This window comes from Oryctolagus cuniculus, chromosome 17 (assembly GCF_964237555.1).
Source record: "Oryctolagus cuniculus chromosome 17, mOryCun1.1, whole genome shotgun sequence".
Classification (NCBI taxonomy): Eukaryota; Metazoa; Chordata; class Mammalia; order Lagomorpha; family Leporidae; genus Oryctolagus; species Oryctolagus cuniculus.
Window position 1 is genome coordinate 5,451,925 of NC_091448.1, and position 14,383 is coordinate 5,466,307.

The following is a 14,383-nucleotide window of genomic DNA, read 5'->3' on the forward strand; positions in this document are numbered from 1 at the left end:
GCCTGCGTGGCAGGGCCAGGCACAGGGCCCCCAGCGCTACTGACTCAGCCTGGCGCCCGAGCCCCTCTCCCGCCGCCTCCACTGCCCCTTGACTGACGTGACAGTGTGGACGGCCCGGCACCCTCTGCAAGGGGCCTCTGCCCTTCCTGTAGGTGGAAGTTCATCTGATGTCACCCAGGGAACGTGGGGCACCCACGCGTGTGGACACATATGCACTAGGAGCAGGTTCTTCGCGCTACTCCACAGGAGACAGAAATCAGGAAACAAGGGAGAACCTCGGAGAAAAGTGAGCCGCCTGGGCACCATCAGGTCACACTGTCCACGGTGGCTCCCAGGTCACCGGCACGGGGGGCAGTCGTGCCCCGGAGAAGCCAGCTTTAAGGATGCTGAGAGGCTGGCGGGGTGGGACACCCCCCTCCCCAGACAGTACAGACCCTGGGGTTGCAGGTGGGCAGAAAGTGAACCCTCAACACCACGGCACGCCCTAGGAGGAGGAAGGCAGGGGCGGGGGCGCCCCCAGACTGCCCAGCAAGCGGCCGTGCGAGGCTGGGGACGGGCGGGGTCGCTGACATCCTGTGGGGCACGATGGCCACGGCTGGAAATCAAGGAGACACACAGGCATCACGCATCCAGGCGAGGCATTTTCAAGAGAAAAATCACAGAAAAACAACACTTTTAGGTACAACGACATTACACGTTTGGCGACTTTCAAACAAACGGCCTTCCCACCCCAGCCACAGGGTCCACAAGTGCTTTCTCTTTGGTGCTGTTAGAAAAGCCAGGGAAGGAAGCCAGGGCCAGCGGGTGGGAGAGGCGGCAGGAGCAGGCATGGCCGCGAGAGCCCCCGTCCGCCGGCCTCCAGCGCCCTCTGCGGGGGAAAGCAAGGGTCCGGAGGGCCTCTGCTGCCGGAGACAAAGGAGGCGGAGCCGTCACCCTCCATCGGGCACAGTCATCACCCACGTCCAGCCCGGGTGCAGGACATCCCCCCCCACCGGCTCGCTTTCCCCAGAGGGCACTGCTCATGGCAACGTGGGGTCACTGTGGCAACTCTACCCTTTATCCAAGACCTCCAAGCTACAACCCTTGCGCCCGCTGCACGACTCCGAGGGTGCACGGGAGGAAAGTGTCCAAAGCAGCTGCTCCGCCCAACGCGGCCCACGGGGGAGACACAGCACGGCACGGCACGGCACGGCACGGCACTGCGGCAGTCCCTTCTCGTGCTCCAGCCCACTCCCAAGGAGCCAGGCCTTTGCCCAGACCCCAAGAGGCTGCCGCTACAAGACCTGACGCTGGCCCGGAAGACAAAGCGGGCTTCTGGACAGTCGCTCCGCATCCAGGAGTCGCACCGTCTCGAGTCCTGCGGGTGGGGTGGGCTCCTTCGCTTTCGCCCGGAACACTGGGCGCTGGGGGCAGGCTCAGCTCCGCCTTGCCGCAGCTCGGCCACCGTACAGGAGCGGGACTTGACCTCACACAAGTGCTTGGCTTGCATCGCTCTCACGTTCAGGACTCTGGGGTTTCAGGTTGTCGGCTTACATCCGGGATCCTCTCTCCTGAAGAATCTGGAGGCGGGAGGTGGGGGAGAAGGCAGAGGCTGCTGGGCGGGCTCCGGGGAAACGGGCCCCCAGCTGGTGGGCGCTGCGGGGCAGGGGGCCACGCACATCCCGCATCGGAGTGTCCGGTCTGAGTCTCAGCTGCTCCTCTTCTGATCCAGCTTCCTGCTGCTACATCCCAGCAAGCAGCCGATGATGGCTTAACTGCCTGGTCCCTGTCACTCACACGGGAAACCTGGCTGGGCTGTTGGGCTCCTGGCTTTGGCCTGGCCGAGCCCCAGCTGTTGTGGGCATTTGGGGAATGAATCAGTGGATGGAGTCCCCCTCTCTCCACCGCTCTGCCTTTCAAGCAGATGAAGACAAATATATAAGCACTTAAAAAAATAAAGAAAAGGGAGCCCCAGCTGATCTCCAGTGGGCGCTGGGGAGCAGCCTGGTGCTCTGGCAAGCCCAGCAGGGGGCGGAGCCCCAGCCCGGGCAGCCCTTCTGCAGCAGACTCTCCTGCTGTGTGGACAACAATTTTCTAGAAACTTAAGGGGGGCAGCACTGGGGCGCAGCGGGTTAACGCCCTGGCCTGGAGCGCCGGCACCGCACACGGGTGCCAGTTCTAGTCCTGGCTGCTCCACTTACAATCCAGCTCTCTGCTGTGGCCTCAGAAAGCAGAAGATGGCCCCTGCACCCGCATGGGAGACCTGGAGGAAGCTCCTGGCTCCTGGCTTCGGATCGGCGCAGCTCCAGCCGTTGCGGCCAACTGGGGAGTGAACCAGCTGATGGAAGACCTCTCTTTCTCTTTTTTTTTTTTTTTTTTCAAAGATTTATTTTATATATTTGAAAGTCAGAGTTACAGAGAGAGGTAGAGGCAGAGAGACAGAGGTCTTCCATCTGCTGGTTCACTCCCAAATGGCCGCAATGGCCGGAGCTGCGCCGATCCAAAGCCAGGAGCCTCTTTCAGGTCTCCCATGCGGGTGCGGGGCCCAAGGACTTGGGCCATCTTCTCCTGCTTTCCCAGGCCACAGCAGAGAGCTGGATTGGAAGTGGAGCAGCCAGGACTAGAACTGGCACCCGTGTGGGATGCAGGCGCTTAAGGTCAGGGCTTTAACCCGCTGCGCTACAGCGCTGGCCCCACCTGCTTCTCCTCTGTGTAACTCATTCTTTTTTTTTAATACTTATTTTTTTTAATTAATTAATTTATTTTTTTGACAGGCAGAGTGGATAGTGAGAGAAAGAGACAGAGAGAAAGGTCTTCCTTTTGCCGTTGGTTCACCCTCCAATGGCCGCCGCGGCCGGTGCGCTGCGACCGGCGCACCACGCTGATCTGATGGCAGAAGCCAGGTACTTCTCCTGGTCTCCCATGGGGTGCAGGGCCCAAGCACTTGGGCCATCCTCCACCGCACTCCCAGGCCACAGCAGAGAGCTGGCCTGGAAGAGGGGCAACCGGGACAGAATCCGGTGCCCGACCGGGACTAGAACCCGGTGTGCCGGCGCCGCTAGGTGGAGGATTAGCTTAGTGAGCCACGGTGCCGGCCAATACTTATTTTTTAAAGATTTTATTTATTTACTTGAGAGGTAGAGTTACAGACAGTGAGAGGGAGAGAGAGAGAGAGAGAGAGAAAGGTCTTCTACCCGTTGGTTCACTCCCCAGCTGGCTGCAATGGCCGGAGCTGCACCGATCCGGAGCCAGGAGCCAGGTGCTTCTTCCTGGTCTCCCACATGGGTGCAGGGACCCAAGTGTTTGGGCCACCCTCCACTGCCTTCCCGCGCCACAGCAGAGCGCTGGACTGGAAGTGGAGCAGCCAGGACTAGAACTGGCGCCCATATGGGATGCCGGCCCGCAGGTGGAGGATTAGCATACTGTGCCACAGCGCCGACCCCTGACTTTCAAATAAATAAATAAAAATTAAAAAAAAAAACAAAAACTTAAGAAGGGGCAGTCACGGCCGGCGCCACGGCTCAATAGGCTAATCCTCCGCCTAGCGGCGCCGGCACACCGGGTTCTAGTCCCGGTCGGGGCGCCGGATTCTGTCCCGGTTGCCCCTCTTCCAGGCCAGCCCTCTGCTGTGGCCAGGGAGTGCAGTGGAGGATGGCCCAGGTGCTTGGGCCCTGCACCCCATGGGAGACCAGGAAAAGCACCTGGCTCCTGGCTCCTGCCATCGGATCAGCGCGGTGCGCCGGCCGCAGCGCGCCGGCCGCGGCGGCCATTGGAGGGTGAACCAACGGCAAAGGAAGACCTTTCTCTCTGTCTCTCTCTCTCACTGTCCACTCTGCCTGTCAAAAAAAAAAAAAAAGAAGGGGCAGTCACGATGGTCAGAAATCACTTTCTTTTCCTGAGACAGCAAAAAGCAACCAAACAAAAAAACAAGAACAACAGTTTCAAGGAACAGAGGCAAAATTCTTTCGATTTTGCGCTCAGTTCTCCCTGTGCAGTAAGCAGCGGGACAGCTTCTCCTCACTGACGTGGAAGCCCCTCCCTGGCCCCCGCCTCCCGAGTGCCAACCCCTGCCTACTCTGAATCCTGGCTGCCACGACACTCGAGAGAACCACGAAGGGGAGAGGAAGGAGGGGAGCACGGGGAGTCGTGGGTCAGCAGGGCTGCGGGGCGGCGGGGCCGCGTGCTCAGGCCGGTCTCTCACCTTCGCCTTCTCGCTGGGCTCGATGACGATGCCGTTGGTGGAATTATTTAGCTCTCTGGAGACGACACAGAGGAACTCGGCCTGGTCTTCATTCCCGTAGTTGTAGGAAGACCCAATGCTGATGAGCTGGGAAACGATTTGGAGGGCACACAGTGACCTTGCGATCCCGCAGGGCCACCCGTCACACCTCCTCCTGACCGAGCCCTGCGCTTCACTTCTCCAAGGGTGAAGAACTCTCTGGAACCATCAAGGCCCTGGAGGGCACTGGCGCAGGGATTCAGGGGGCATGGGCAGGACGCCTCCCCAGGGAGCGCAGAGTGAGTTCTGCCATTACCCCCCACACCCAGAAATCATCCCCTCGGCGGTGGTGGGATCAACACGACCCCGCCCCCTCTCTCCGACACCAGGGAGAGGGACAGCGGCTCCAGCCAAAGCCAGAGCTGGTTCAGGAGCGCAAGTCCTGGGCAGCAGACTGGCCCTCCGAAGGATCTGGAAAGCACCTGGTAAATCGGTGAACAGGGACCCACAGCTCCGTGCCGCTGGTACTTTAACCCTTCTGGAGAACTGAATTCAACATTTAATTCCACCTGGGAAACACACGTGCCCCGGGGAGCAGCAGCCACAGGGTGAGGCGTCCTCCGACCAGAGCGGGCCTGGCGCTGCAGGCCTGGGCGGGGACATGCAGCCTCCCTGCGCCACACAGGCAGTGGGAACATACTCATCCTCCCTCAGGACGCTAAGATGAGAAGAATGACCCGAGGAAGTGTCCGGTATGGTTCAGAGGCTGCAGGGGTGGGGCTCCAGCTTCCTGCCGATTCAGGCCCGGGCGGCATCAGTGACTGAACCCCCGCCACCCCCGGGAGACCTGGATGCAGCTGCCTGCTCCCGGCTTTGGCTGGGTCCTGCCCCAGCCAGTGCGGGCATTTGGGGAATGAACTAGCAGATGGCAGCTGTGTCTCTCAGATTAAATTAAAAAATGATTCATTAGTTTCACAAATAATACTTTTGCTTTCTTTTTGGTCGCCTTTGCTGAAGACCTGGTATCAGGAGACGACTTGTGACCCCCGCCCAGTGAGAAGGAGCCCCCCCCCCACAGGCAGGCGTTCTGCAGAGGCCGACGGGGGAACACGCCCGCCTCGGCTCTCAAGACGAGACAGCTTGCGCGAGCACCACCGTGCTTTTTCTTTGAGGACGGAAGCTGTGGTCGGTTGGCCTCTAAACTACACAGAAGCAGGCCGGACCCACCCAAGGCTGGATTCACCGCGCCGCCCCGCCTCCCGGCGTGGCTGCACACTTCTGCCCTCTCGTGGGCGAGTCAGGGAAGAGCCGCACACTTGTGCCCTCCGACGGAGCGGAGCCGCACAGCTGACTCGCGGTCGCTTTGTTGTAGCACAAAGCGGAAGGAGCCAGAGGACCACGCCAGGCTTCTCACGGCGCCCGGCTGCCTCGGCGGGCGCCTGCTCACCAAGCTTCCACGGCGGGCGCCTGCTCACCAGGCTGCCTCGGCTGGCGCCTGCTCGCCAGGCTTCCACGGCGGGTGCGCAGAGACGCGCCGCGTACAGCCCCGTCTCGGGAGATGGCAGGGAGCCTTGTTGCTGAACCCCAGTCTTCTGAAAGGAGCCCCTCAGACGGAAGGAGAGCCAAAGGGAGGCACCTTCCTGCCTAAACAAGCTTGCTGGCTTCCCAGGCGCAGCCAAGCTCCAAGTCTTGGTGCTCATTAGGACCAGGGAGAGGCTACCCCGGGCAGCTGGGAGACCTCCCACGCTCCCCCACTGCATCATGCACTACCAGGCAAGCACCATGTGGCGCCATGCTGCGCGCTGGGACCACACCTGGCCCTATGGGCTGCGGAGGCGACTGTCGGAAGGGCAGGGTAGGGTACCTGCTCGAATTTCCAGCCGTCGGACATAGTGGAGACCATCTGGGTGAGCTCCTCCTCTTGGCACTGCAGGACTCTGTACACGTGCTTCACGGGGCCCTGCGACACACAGGCGGCAGCGTCAGGACACAGCGGTTCGCAGCTGCCTGGGGGGGAGTGCTGGGGCGGGGTGGGGGAGCCTCTTCAAAGCGACAAACACTGCGAGACAGCAAGCTGGGAACTCCTCCCCGGCAGCCACCCACCACCCGCTCTGACAAACGGCACTGGGGTTTTTCAATAAACTGATCCAAGGACAGAAAGAAAGAAGCGTCCACGGACACGAATCAGTGGGCAAAAGAATTCTCTGGAGAGGGGAATTAGGCGAGCAACCACGCTGACAAACCCGGATCTCACCCGTCGCCCCACGCAGGAAAGACAGTCAGATTACTTCGCAAAACAACGCCGCGTTTTCCCCTTTAGTCATTTACATCTCATGCACACGCCGCTTGGGCTTATTCAGAGATATAAATGCAGACAGGAACACCACGTTACACTGTTGCAGGTGCTCCAGCTACCGTTACACTCTGCTGATGCTCCCTGCCCGGGTCTCTGTGTGGAACAGTGGCCTTCCTGCTAGGAAGTGTGGGAGAGCAAAGCCAGACTTGTTCCTGTCTGCATCCAGGGGACAGTCTTCTGTATGCTAATGAGAAGCGGAGCCCTAGGAGGGCTCAGGATGGCGGGTGCTTGCCAGAGGGACCAAGCTGGTGGCTGGGGAGTTAGAACCTTCAGCCCCAACCTGACCTTAAGGGAAGAGGTAAGAGTTCAATCACCAAGGCCCAGTGATACAGTCAATTCAATCTATGGAACAACGGGGCTCAGAGAGCTGTGAGCCCCGGGGTGGGGGTGGGGGTGGGGACACAGGTGCCTGCACTTGGGACCCTGTGGGATTTTGCCTGGTGTGTGCCTTCACCTGGTTGTTCATCTGTGCCCTGCAGGATGAACCGTGCCAGTAAACACGGCACATTCCTGGTTCTGTGAGCTGCTCTAACAAGTGACTGAATCTGAAGTTAGGGGGCTGTGGGAACCCCTGGATTTGCAGCCAAACCAGACAGAAGTGCAGGTGGCCCGAGGACCCAGGACTCGTGGCTGGCAGCGTCACAATGGGAGCATTCTGTGGCACTGAACCCGCAGACGCTGAGGACAGCCGGCTCAGGACTGAAGTAAATGAAGAGAAAAGTCATTTGTGGGCCAGGTCAGCTCTCTGCCACAGGCGTGGGGAACGTCTGGCCACGTGAAGCCCACGAAGTCACCTGCTCTGGCCCTGCCAGGGCGCCCGTGGGTGGGACTGGAGATTCAGTGAGTCTACAGCAGGCTAATTTTTAAGTTGATAATTTTGCATGGCCCGGGAATGATGTTATAAATATCCAAACAGCCTTGGCAGAAAAAAGGTTCCCCACCTCCGCTCCAGGAGGTGAACTAGAGCCACAGGCCAACAGACTGAGCTGCAGGAACGGACGGGCCCTGTGCTCTGCGCCACGTGTGCCGTGGCCCGCTGCTGGAGGCGCGCTCGCGCACGGAAGCTGCTGCTGTTGGAACCGGTACAGGCACAGAGGGCGCAGCCTGGGACACTCAGTGGGGCCCCGAACCTGCACAACTGCGGCCCAGCCCGGAGGGCCGGCGGCACTCGTTATAGCACAAACGGCAACGGAGGCTTCACCACCAGGACGCCCAGCCAAGAGGAGAACGTGAAATTCTTCCTTTAAAGTGAGGAAACTTAGTACTTTTCCAAAAAGATGAGTGAGCTTCAATTATCAGGAGCATCAGGCTCCGGGAAGCGCGGGACAAACAGGCGTCCTCACGGCTGCGTGCGAGTGGACAAGCCCAGAGCCCCTTCAGAGCAGTCCTGGGGGCAGGTGTCCGCTCCTTCCACGGCTGGGGACGCCGGGGCTTGCTGGGGGCACCCTGCCCGAGCTGCGCAGTCCTCAAGTGGACAGCGGGTAGAGCTGGGAGTTGAGTCCAGGGCTGCCTGCCAACCCTGCATTTTCTTCTACGCTTCCTCCTCCTAAAACAGGTATAACCATCATCCGCCAGGGCACTAAGATTAGAAACAGTTCCTTTCATGTAGAATATAGGACAAACCCCAGGAGAGTCCACTGGTTTTTTTAACCACACACTCTGGGAACAACCAGAGGCTTCTGTTACAAAATCTACAGCATCACAAAGCCGCGCACCGTTGGCCACGGCTGTCAAGGTCTCAGGCATTGCAGATGTCATCGTTTGCCTCTTTTTTCTCTCCCAAGTAAACCACTGGGGCTCCCAAATGCACCACGGCCAGTCACCCGATCACAGTATCAGACAGCAAAGCAGTTAGAACGGTGGAGCCACTACAAGAGATGAGGGGTCACGGGCATCAGAGGGCGGTGGGAAGCCCACCTCCCAAGGGCGGGGCATGTGTGCAGACCCCCGCGGGGCCGTGTGCCCCAAGGGCCAGAGAGGGTGTTGGTGGACAGCATCAAATGAGCTTCTCAGGGTGTCACTGAATAAAAGGACACGCTGAAAGATCAATTAGCACCGGAAAGGTCTTGACATTTCTAGAACAAAAAACTTCAAACTGGGTAGGAATCCACAGGCCTTCCGAATCCAGAGGGCTCATTAACCGCCAGACAACGCTCCAGGCGCTCCAGGAGTTGGCTAATGGCAGAGGATGGGACAGTGTTCAGGCACTGTGATTCCAACGGCTGAAACCACGTAATCCAGGCTACCATCAAGACTTTTACTAAGCGACCGAGGCATTTCAAGGTGTGGAGAACTGGGGATAAAGCTGGATTTCCAAACTATCTAGCTATAAGTACCTGCAATAGTGCACGAGGCCACGGATTAGAGATGGCAGATAGGTGAGGGCCCCCACATCTCATTTCCTACGGCAACCCGCAAGCCAACGGCAAACCAGCCCTGCACACAGGGAAGGTGCCTACGGCCCACAGGCCAGGACACGCCTTCTCTCCCTCAGCAAACCGCTGCAGACAAGGGGGTGAGAGTTCATTTTTGTCACAGGCGTCAGTGAGGCACCTGCTATTTCCCAGAGAAAGCTTGGCTCTGTGAAGTCGCACACAGGAGAGCAAGGCACTGGTGTTATGTTTAAAAGGAAACGTTTGGCCGATCTGAATGGCAGGAAAAGTCTCTGCTGTCACAGATCATACTTAAAACAGCCACCCCCCACCCACCCCACCCCCACAACTGGCGAGGACAGACCGCCACGGCAGAGCACGCTCTGCCCCGCCCCCTGCACCTCTGCGGCTGCACTTCCTCACAACAGAGCCTGGACGGGTGGAAGGGGAGGTCTGTTCTACTGCCTGACTTCGGGCTTCTCGAGGTCAAGGCCCTCCTCCTATCGCTCACAGGCCCTCGGGGGCCTGACAGGAGCTGCTGCGGCCAAACATCTGGTGAATGCCGCAGTGTGAAGCAGCCAGTCAGCCCTGTTGTCCTTCCTTCGCTCCAACCAGGGGGCACATTCTGCTTCATTTGTCTTTTTCTGAATTCACATAAAAAGCTAGACACCACAATACAGAGAGAGGCTTGGGATCGTTTTCCCGGAAGCATGATTCACACGCAGATTTCCAGTCTACCCAGGAGACTGTTCAGGAGGGCAGGGACCCCCGTGAAGGCTGTCCCTACGAAGAGGGGCCAGCACGGAGAAGTGGCCTGCTGCGGGCTGTGGGCGGAGGGGGGAGGTTCTGCCAGAGAGCGCAGGCCGGGGACGGCACTCCCTGCTCCTCGTCCTGAAGGAACACGGGGCTGCCGCACTCGGCTGTTTCTTCCTCCCCGTCTCCTTGTTCGGAACAAGCCTGGCTGGGGCGGCGCCACCTGCACGGCAGAGGGACCGTGCTCCGTGCCGACGTGGGCTCTACAGGGCAAAGCATCCTCTGCGGTCGGGCCCGGCCACACGCATGCGCACCGGGAGCCGCGGAGCCGCCCAGCACAGCTTACTTGTGAAGTTCTGTTCTCGTTGTCCCGTATCCTCTCCTTAACCAGGCGCACGAGCGACGCGATGTTGTAGAACTCCGCTTCTTCCAGCACGCCTGCAGCGAGGACCAGACTGTAGTCAGGGGTGTGTGGGCGCGCGAGGGGAGGCTGCACCTTCAAACACAAACCCGGCCCTCCTGCTTCCTGCCTGGCCCCGCCCGTGCGCTGGCGGACACCGTCCCCACGACACTCGGGGCCTGGAACCGGCTGGGCTGCGCCGGCTTGAGCTCGCACTTTTTATCCAGCTGCCCCTAGAGAGAACCGGCCGTGTCAGATTCACAGGATGCCACGGTCTGAACACCATCAGAGGCAAACACTGCAAGGCTCCCCTGCCAAACAAAGCCAGACTCCGACAGGACAACGATGGCCCGGGCCGTTACTAGGACGGCTGATGAGATCGGAACCTAGCCGCAGATAAAAGCATTTACCGGGATTAAGTTTCCTGAGTTTGGTGACCGTACTGTGGCTGTGTGAGCCGCCCTTGTTCTTGGGAAACGTACACGGAACCCTGAGAGACGCGGCCTGCCACACAGTCTCAGACGGTTCCACAGCAGGGACCGCGGTGGGCGGAGGGAGGAGAGACAGCACAAGGAGGGAGAGATAAACAGGAGGGGGAGGGGGAGGGGAGAGGGAGGGAGGGAGAGGAGGGGGAGAGGGAGAAGAAGGGGGAGGGCGAGGGGGAGGGGAGGGGGAGGGGGGAGGGGGAGGGAGAGGGAGGGAGGGAGAGGAGGGGGAGAGGGAGAGGGAGGGCGAGGGGGAGGGGGAGGGGGAGGGAGGGAGGGGGAGGGGAGGGGGAGGGGAGGGGAGGGAGAGGAAGAGGGGAGAGGGAGGGGAGAGGAGGGGGGAGGGAGGGGGAGGGGGAGAGGGAGGGCGAGGGGGAGAACACAAATTTTAAAAAGTAAAAAATGAGTGCATGTGGATAGAGGGAGCTTTTGGTATTATTCTTGCTCTCTGAAGTTTGAAATTATTTCAAAATAAAAGTTTTTTTTTTTTTTTTTTTTTTTTTTTCCCAAATTAAAGGCACCAGGAGGAGCCGTGAGTCAGGCGCTGCGCTGCTCCCGGCGGCACTGTACGTGCTCGAAATGTTTCTTCAAAAAATGACATCTGGGGTGGGTGTTTGGCCTAGCAATTACGAGGCTAAGACACCTGCATCCCATGCCGGGGTCCCTGGATTCGGTGTCCGCCTCCGACTCCTGACTGTAGCCTCCTGCCAGTGTAGACCTTGGGTTCCTGTCACTGAGCTCCCAGCTCCGGGCTTCAGCCTGGCCCAGACCTAACTGTTGAGGGTGTCTGGGGAGTGCGCCAGCAGATGCAAGTTTTCTGTCTCCGCCTCTCACACAGGTTAATTTAAAAAATAAAGGAAGGAGCACATTTCATTATTTATTTACTTATTCTTAAAGATTTATTTATTTGAAAGACAGAGTTACAGAGAGATCTTCCATCTGCTGATATACCTCCAAGTGGTTGCAACAGCCAGGGCTGTGCCAGGCTGAAGCCAGGAGCCAGGAGCTTCTTCTGGGTCTCCCACATTGGGGGCAGGGGTCCTAGGACTTGGGCCACCTTCTGCTGCTTTTCCAGGGGCATTAGCAGGGAGTTGGATCGAAGTGGAGCAGCTGGAACTCAAACCAGCACCCATCCTTACGTGATGCCAGCACTGCAGGCCACGACTTAACCCACTACGCCACAGCACTGGCCCCAAAAATGGCATAAAAACAGAGGGCAATTCTTCCTTTTACTGGCTGAACGAGCTGTTCTGTAGTCACTATTTGTTAACCAGCACGACTACGACAAGTTTTCTAACTCAGAGCTAACATTCCCAGACCAGGGTGCCCGGGATCAGCTGAATGCCCTCGGCAGGACCACACCACCTGGACCCACTTCCTGTCCAAGCACCCCACGGGGTAGAAGGATGAGGCAGCCAATGATACGCCTGCACCGAGCCCGAGAATGAATTAGGTCAGCTGCAGAAATACACGGGGAGGCATGAGACCAGAGTCTTAAAGAAATGAGGCCAAGCTTTTATTATTTTTTTATAGCTGTGAGTTCAAAGTAAAATTGAAAATATAAATAACTCGGTGTCAAGAGACGCACTGCTCCAGGCTGTGGACATCCAGGAGCGGGAAAAAAGGCTGCAGGGAGGCTGGCGGGCTCTCTCAGCCAAGACTCAGGCTCCCGTGCGTAAACCAGCTGCCCCCGCCACGCAGCGCCACGCAAATCCCAAAGAAACCCCGCTCTCTGGGCGAGGGGAACAGCTGGGTCCTGCAGTTCCCGCAGGCGGGCTCTTACCTTCTTCTGCCAGCTCCTTGGTGATGATGAGCTTCCCGTGGCGGAGGTAGTTGAGGATGGGACCGAAGTAGGTGGGGTCTCTGTCGATCAGGTAGGCCCCCGTCTCGTCCTGCCAACCGAACACAAGGCGTCACTGGGGGCGGCTGGAGCGGCGCTGCACCGAGAGGGTTTCCCCAGCAGCCAACAACGTTTTCAGGAGGGCAGGTTCCGCCTGGATCTTTGCTCAGCGCAAACTGTCCGCAAGCGAGCGGATCGACCAGGCATCCCGGAGCTCAACACCGCTCCAGACAGCGAGTTACAGGTGCGCTGGTACAAAACCTTTGCTTGGACCAGTACCAGCGTGATTCAGAAAGGGAAGGAGCGCACGCCACCGCCGTGCGGTTTAAACCTGGGCTCGGGATGGACATTCCGGCTTCCTAAGAAAACCTGTTTAGCCAGCAAGACACTTCAGCTCAGGACCACAGTCAGCGGGAGCCCGCTCTGCCGGCCGCTGCCACACACACACACACACACACACACACACACACACGGCGGCTCTGCGCCCAGAGGAGGCTTGGAACAGCCGGGACTTGGCTCTGCGCGGCTCCAACCCTACTCCTCTTTCCAGTAAGAGGATTCTCCCGCCGCGAGATGACGGCAGATATAAATAATTCCTACATAAGCAAGGGCTCTGGGATCTCCTTTCTGCCAAGTTAGGGAAAGATGGGGCTTCCATCCATCCAAGATTAGGGGAGAGGGAGGAAGAGACTAAGGCAGCAAAGTAGCCCCCGAGTGCCACAGGGGTCCAACGGGGTGGTGGGAGCCATGGTCAAGCTGAAAACAAATGCAAACTACAGTTAACCCGGTGGCGGGTGCAGTGTCTCGCCACCTCTCAACCCTCTGGTTAACAGTCACGCACCCTGGCCAACAGCACTCCTCATCTGAACCCGGCAGCCTAGATTCGCCCCAATATCGCCAAACGGCAGCCTCTTTCCAAGGAATGCATTGGATTTGGGGGCTGCACCTAGAATAGCGATTGATACCGGCTTCCAGTTCTGGGACCAGGACCACAGCAAAGCCGTGCGGTACCACACGAAGCACTTCCCACACCATCAGACCCAAGCGTTCATTCAACTTGGCAAAGGGCTTCCGCGGGAAGTCCGAGAGCCACAACGACTCCTCGGCTCGCCCTGACCCGGTTCAGAGTGCACCTGGCCCCGGCAGCGAGGGGCTGCAGAAGAGCCAGGGCTCACGGGGGCCGAGGGACCGGCTGGGGTGAGGGGGGCAGAAAAGGTGGGGAAGGGGCGTGGAGTAGGCGCAGGTGCACGCAGTGTAGACAGCCAAGGGCGGGGTCCGACAGCGCCGGGGTGTGCCTGGGGACCGCGGCGCACAGGGGCGATCCTTCGGAGGTTCCGGGGGCTACCTTGGGAGCCACGGGGGAATGGGGTCCTGGCCTGTCGGGAGCGTGTCCCAAGACTCGGCCGACGAGCCTGGGAGGAAGAGGGGCTCCGAAGGCCCGGGGGCGCGCCCGAGGGCGGGGCGCACCTTGTCCGAGTCCAGCTCCGGGTCCTCCTGGCAGCAGAGGCGGCAGAGGAACGACTTGGGCTCCCGGCCTAGGGTCTGTCTGGTGGTCACGAAGTAGGTGCCGCCTACATTCAGCCGGACCCAGCGGGCCGCGCCGCCGCCCCCCGCCCGCTCGGGGGGTCCAGGACCCGGTTCCAGCGGCTGCGCGACGGCGGCGGGCGAGCGGGCGTGCCCGCGGGGCGTGAGGCCAGCTGGGCGAGGGCTGGGGGGCCCGCGGCCCGGTCCACCTCCATCGCCCACCCCACTCCCGCCACCCCCTCCCAGCCCCGCCATCGCCGGGTCCAGCTGCAGCTCCGCCATCTTGGGCCGCTGCCGCCGCCGCCGCTGCTGCCCGCGCGCCGCCGGGCCGGCCCATTTCTCGGCAGGGAGAGCCGGGCCGGCCCATCGGCGGGGGTGGGGCAGGGGGAGAGGGGACGGGAGCGCCCCCCAACCAGCGCCCGGGAGCCCGTGAAGCGCAGGCGCTACGCCGGCCC

The 14,383-nt window shown here is 60.0% G+C and overlaps 1 protein-coding gene across 1 annotated transcript; it reads right to left on the bottom strand.

The window, feature by feature from the left end:
• Nucleotides 1–621: 621 nt before the first annotated feature.
• Nucleotides 622–14,370, bottom strand: KCTD2 (potassium channel tetramerization domain containing 2). Its single transcript, XM_051838403.2, has 6 exons — nucleotides 13,872–14,370; nucleotides 12,348–12,456; nucleotides 10,026–10,117; nucleotides 6,063–6,158; nucleotides 4,181–4,306; nucleotides 622–1,559 (listed from the first exon to the last, which is right to left on the bottom strand). The coding sequence occupies exons 1-6, from the start codon at nucleotides 14,208–14,210 to the stop codon at nucleotides 1,530–1,532; spliced, it is 792 nt and encodes a 263-aa protein (XP_051694363.1). The 5' UTR covers nucleotides 14,211–14,370; the 3' UTR covers nucleotides 622–1,529.
• Nucleotides 14,371–14,383: the final 13 nt, after the last annotated feature.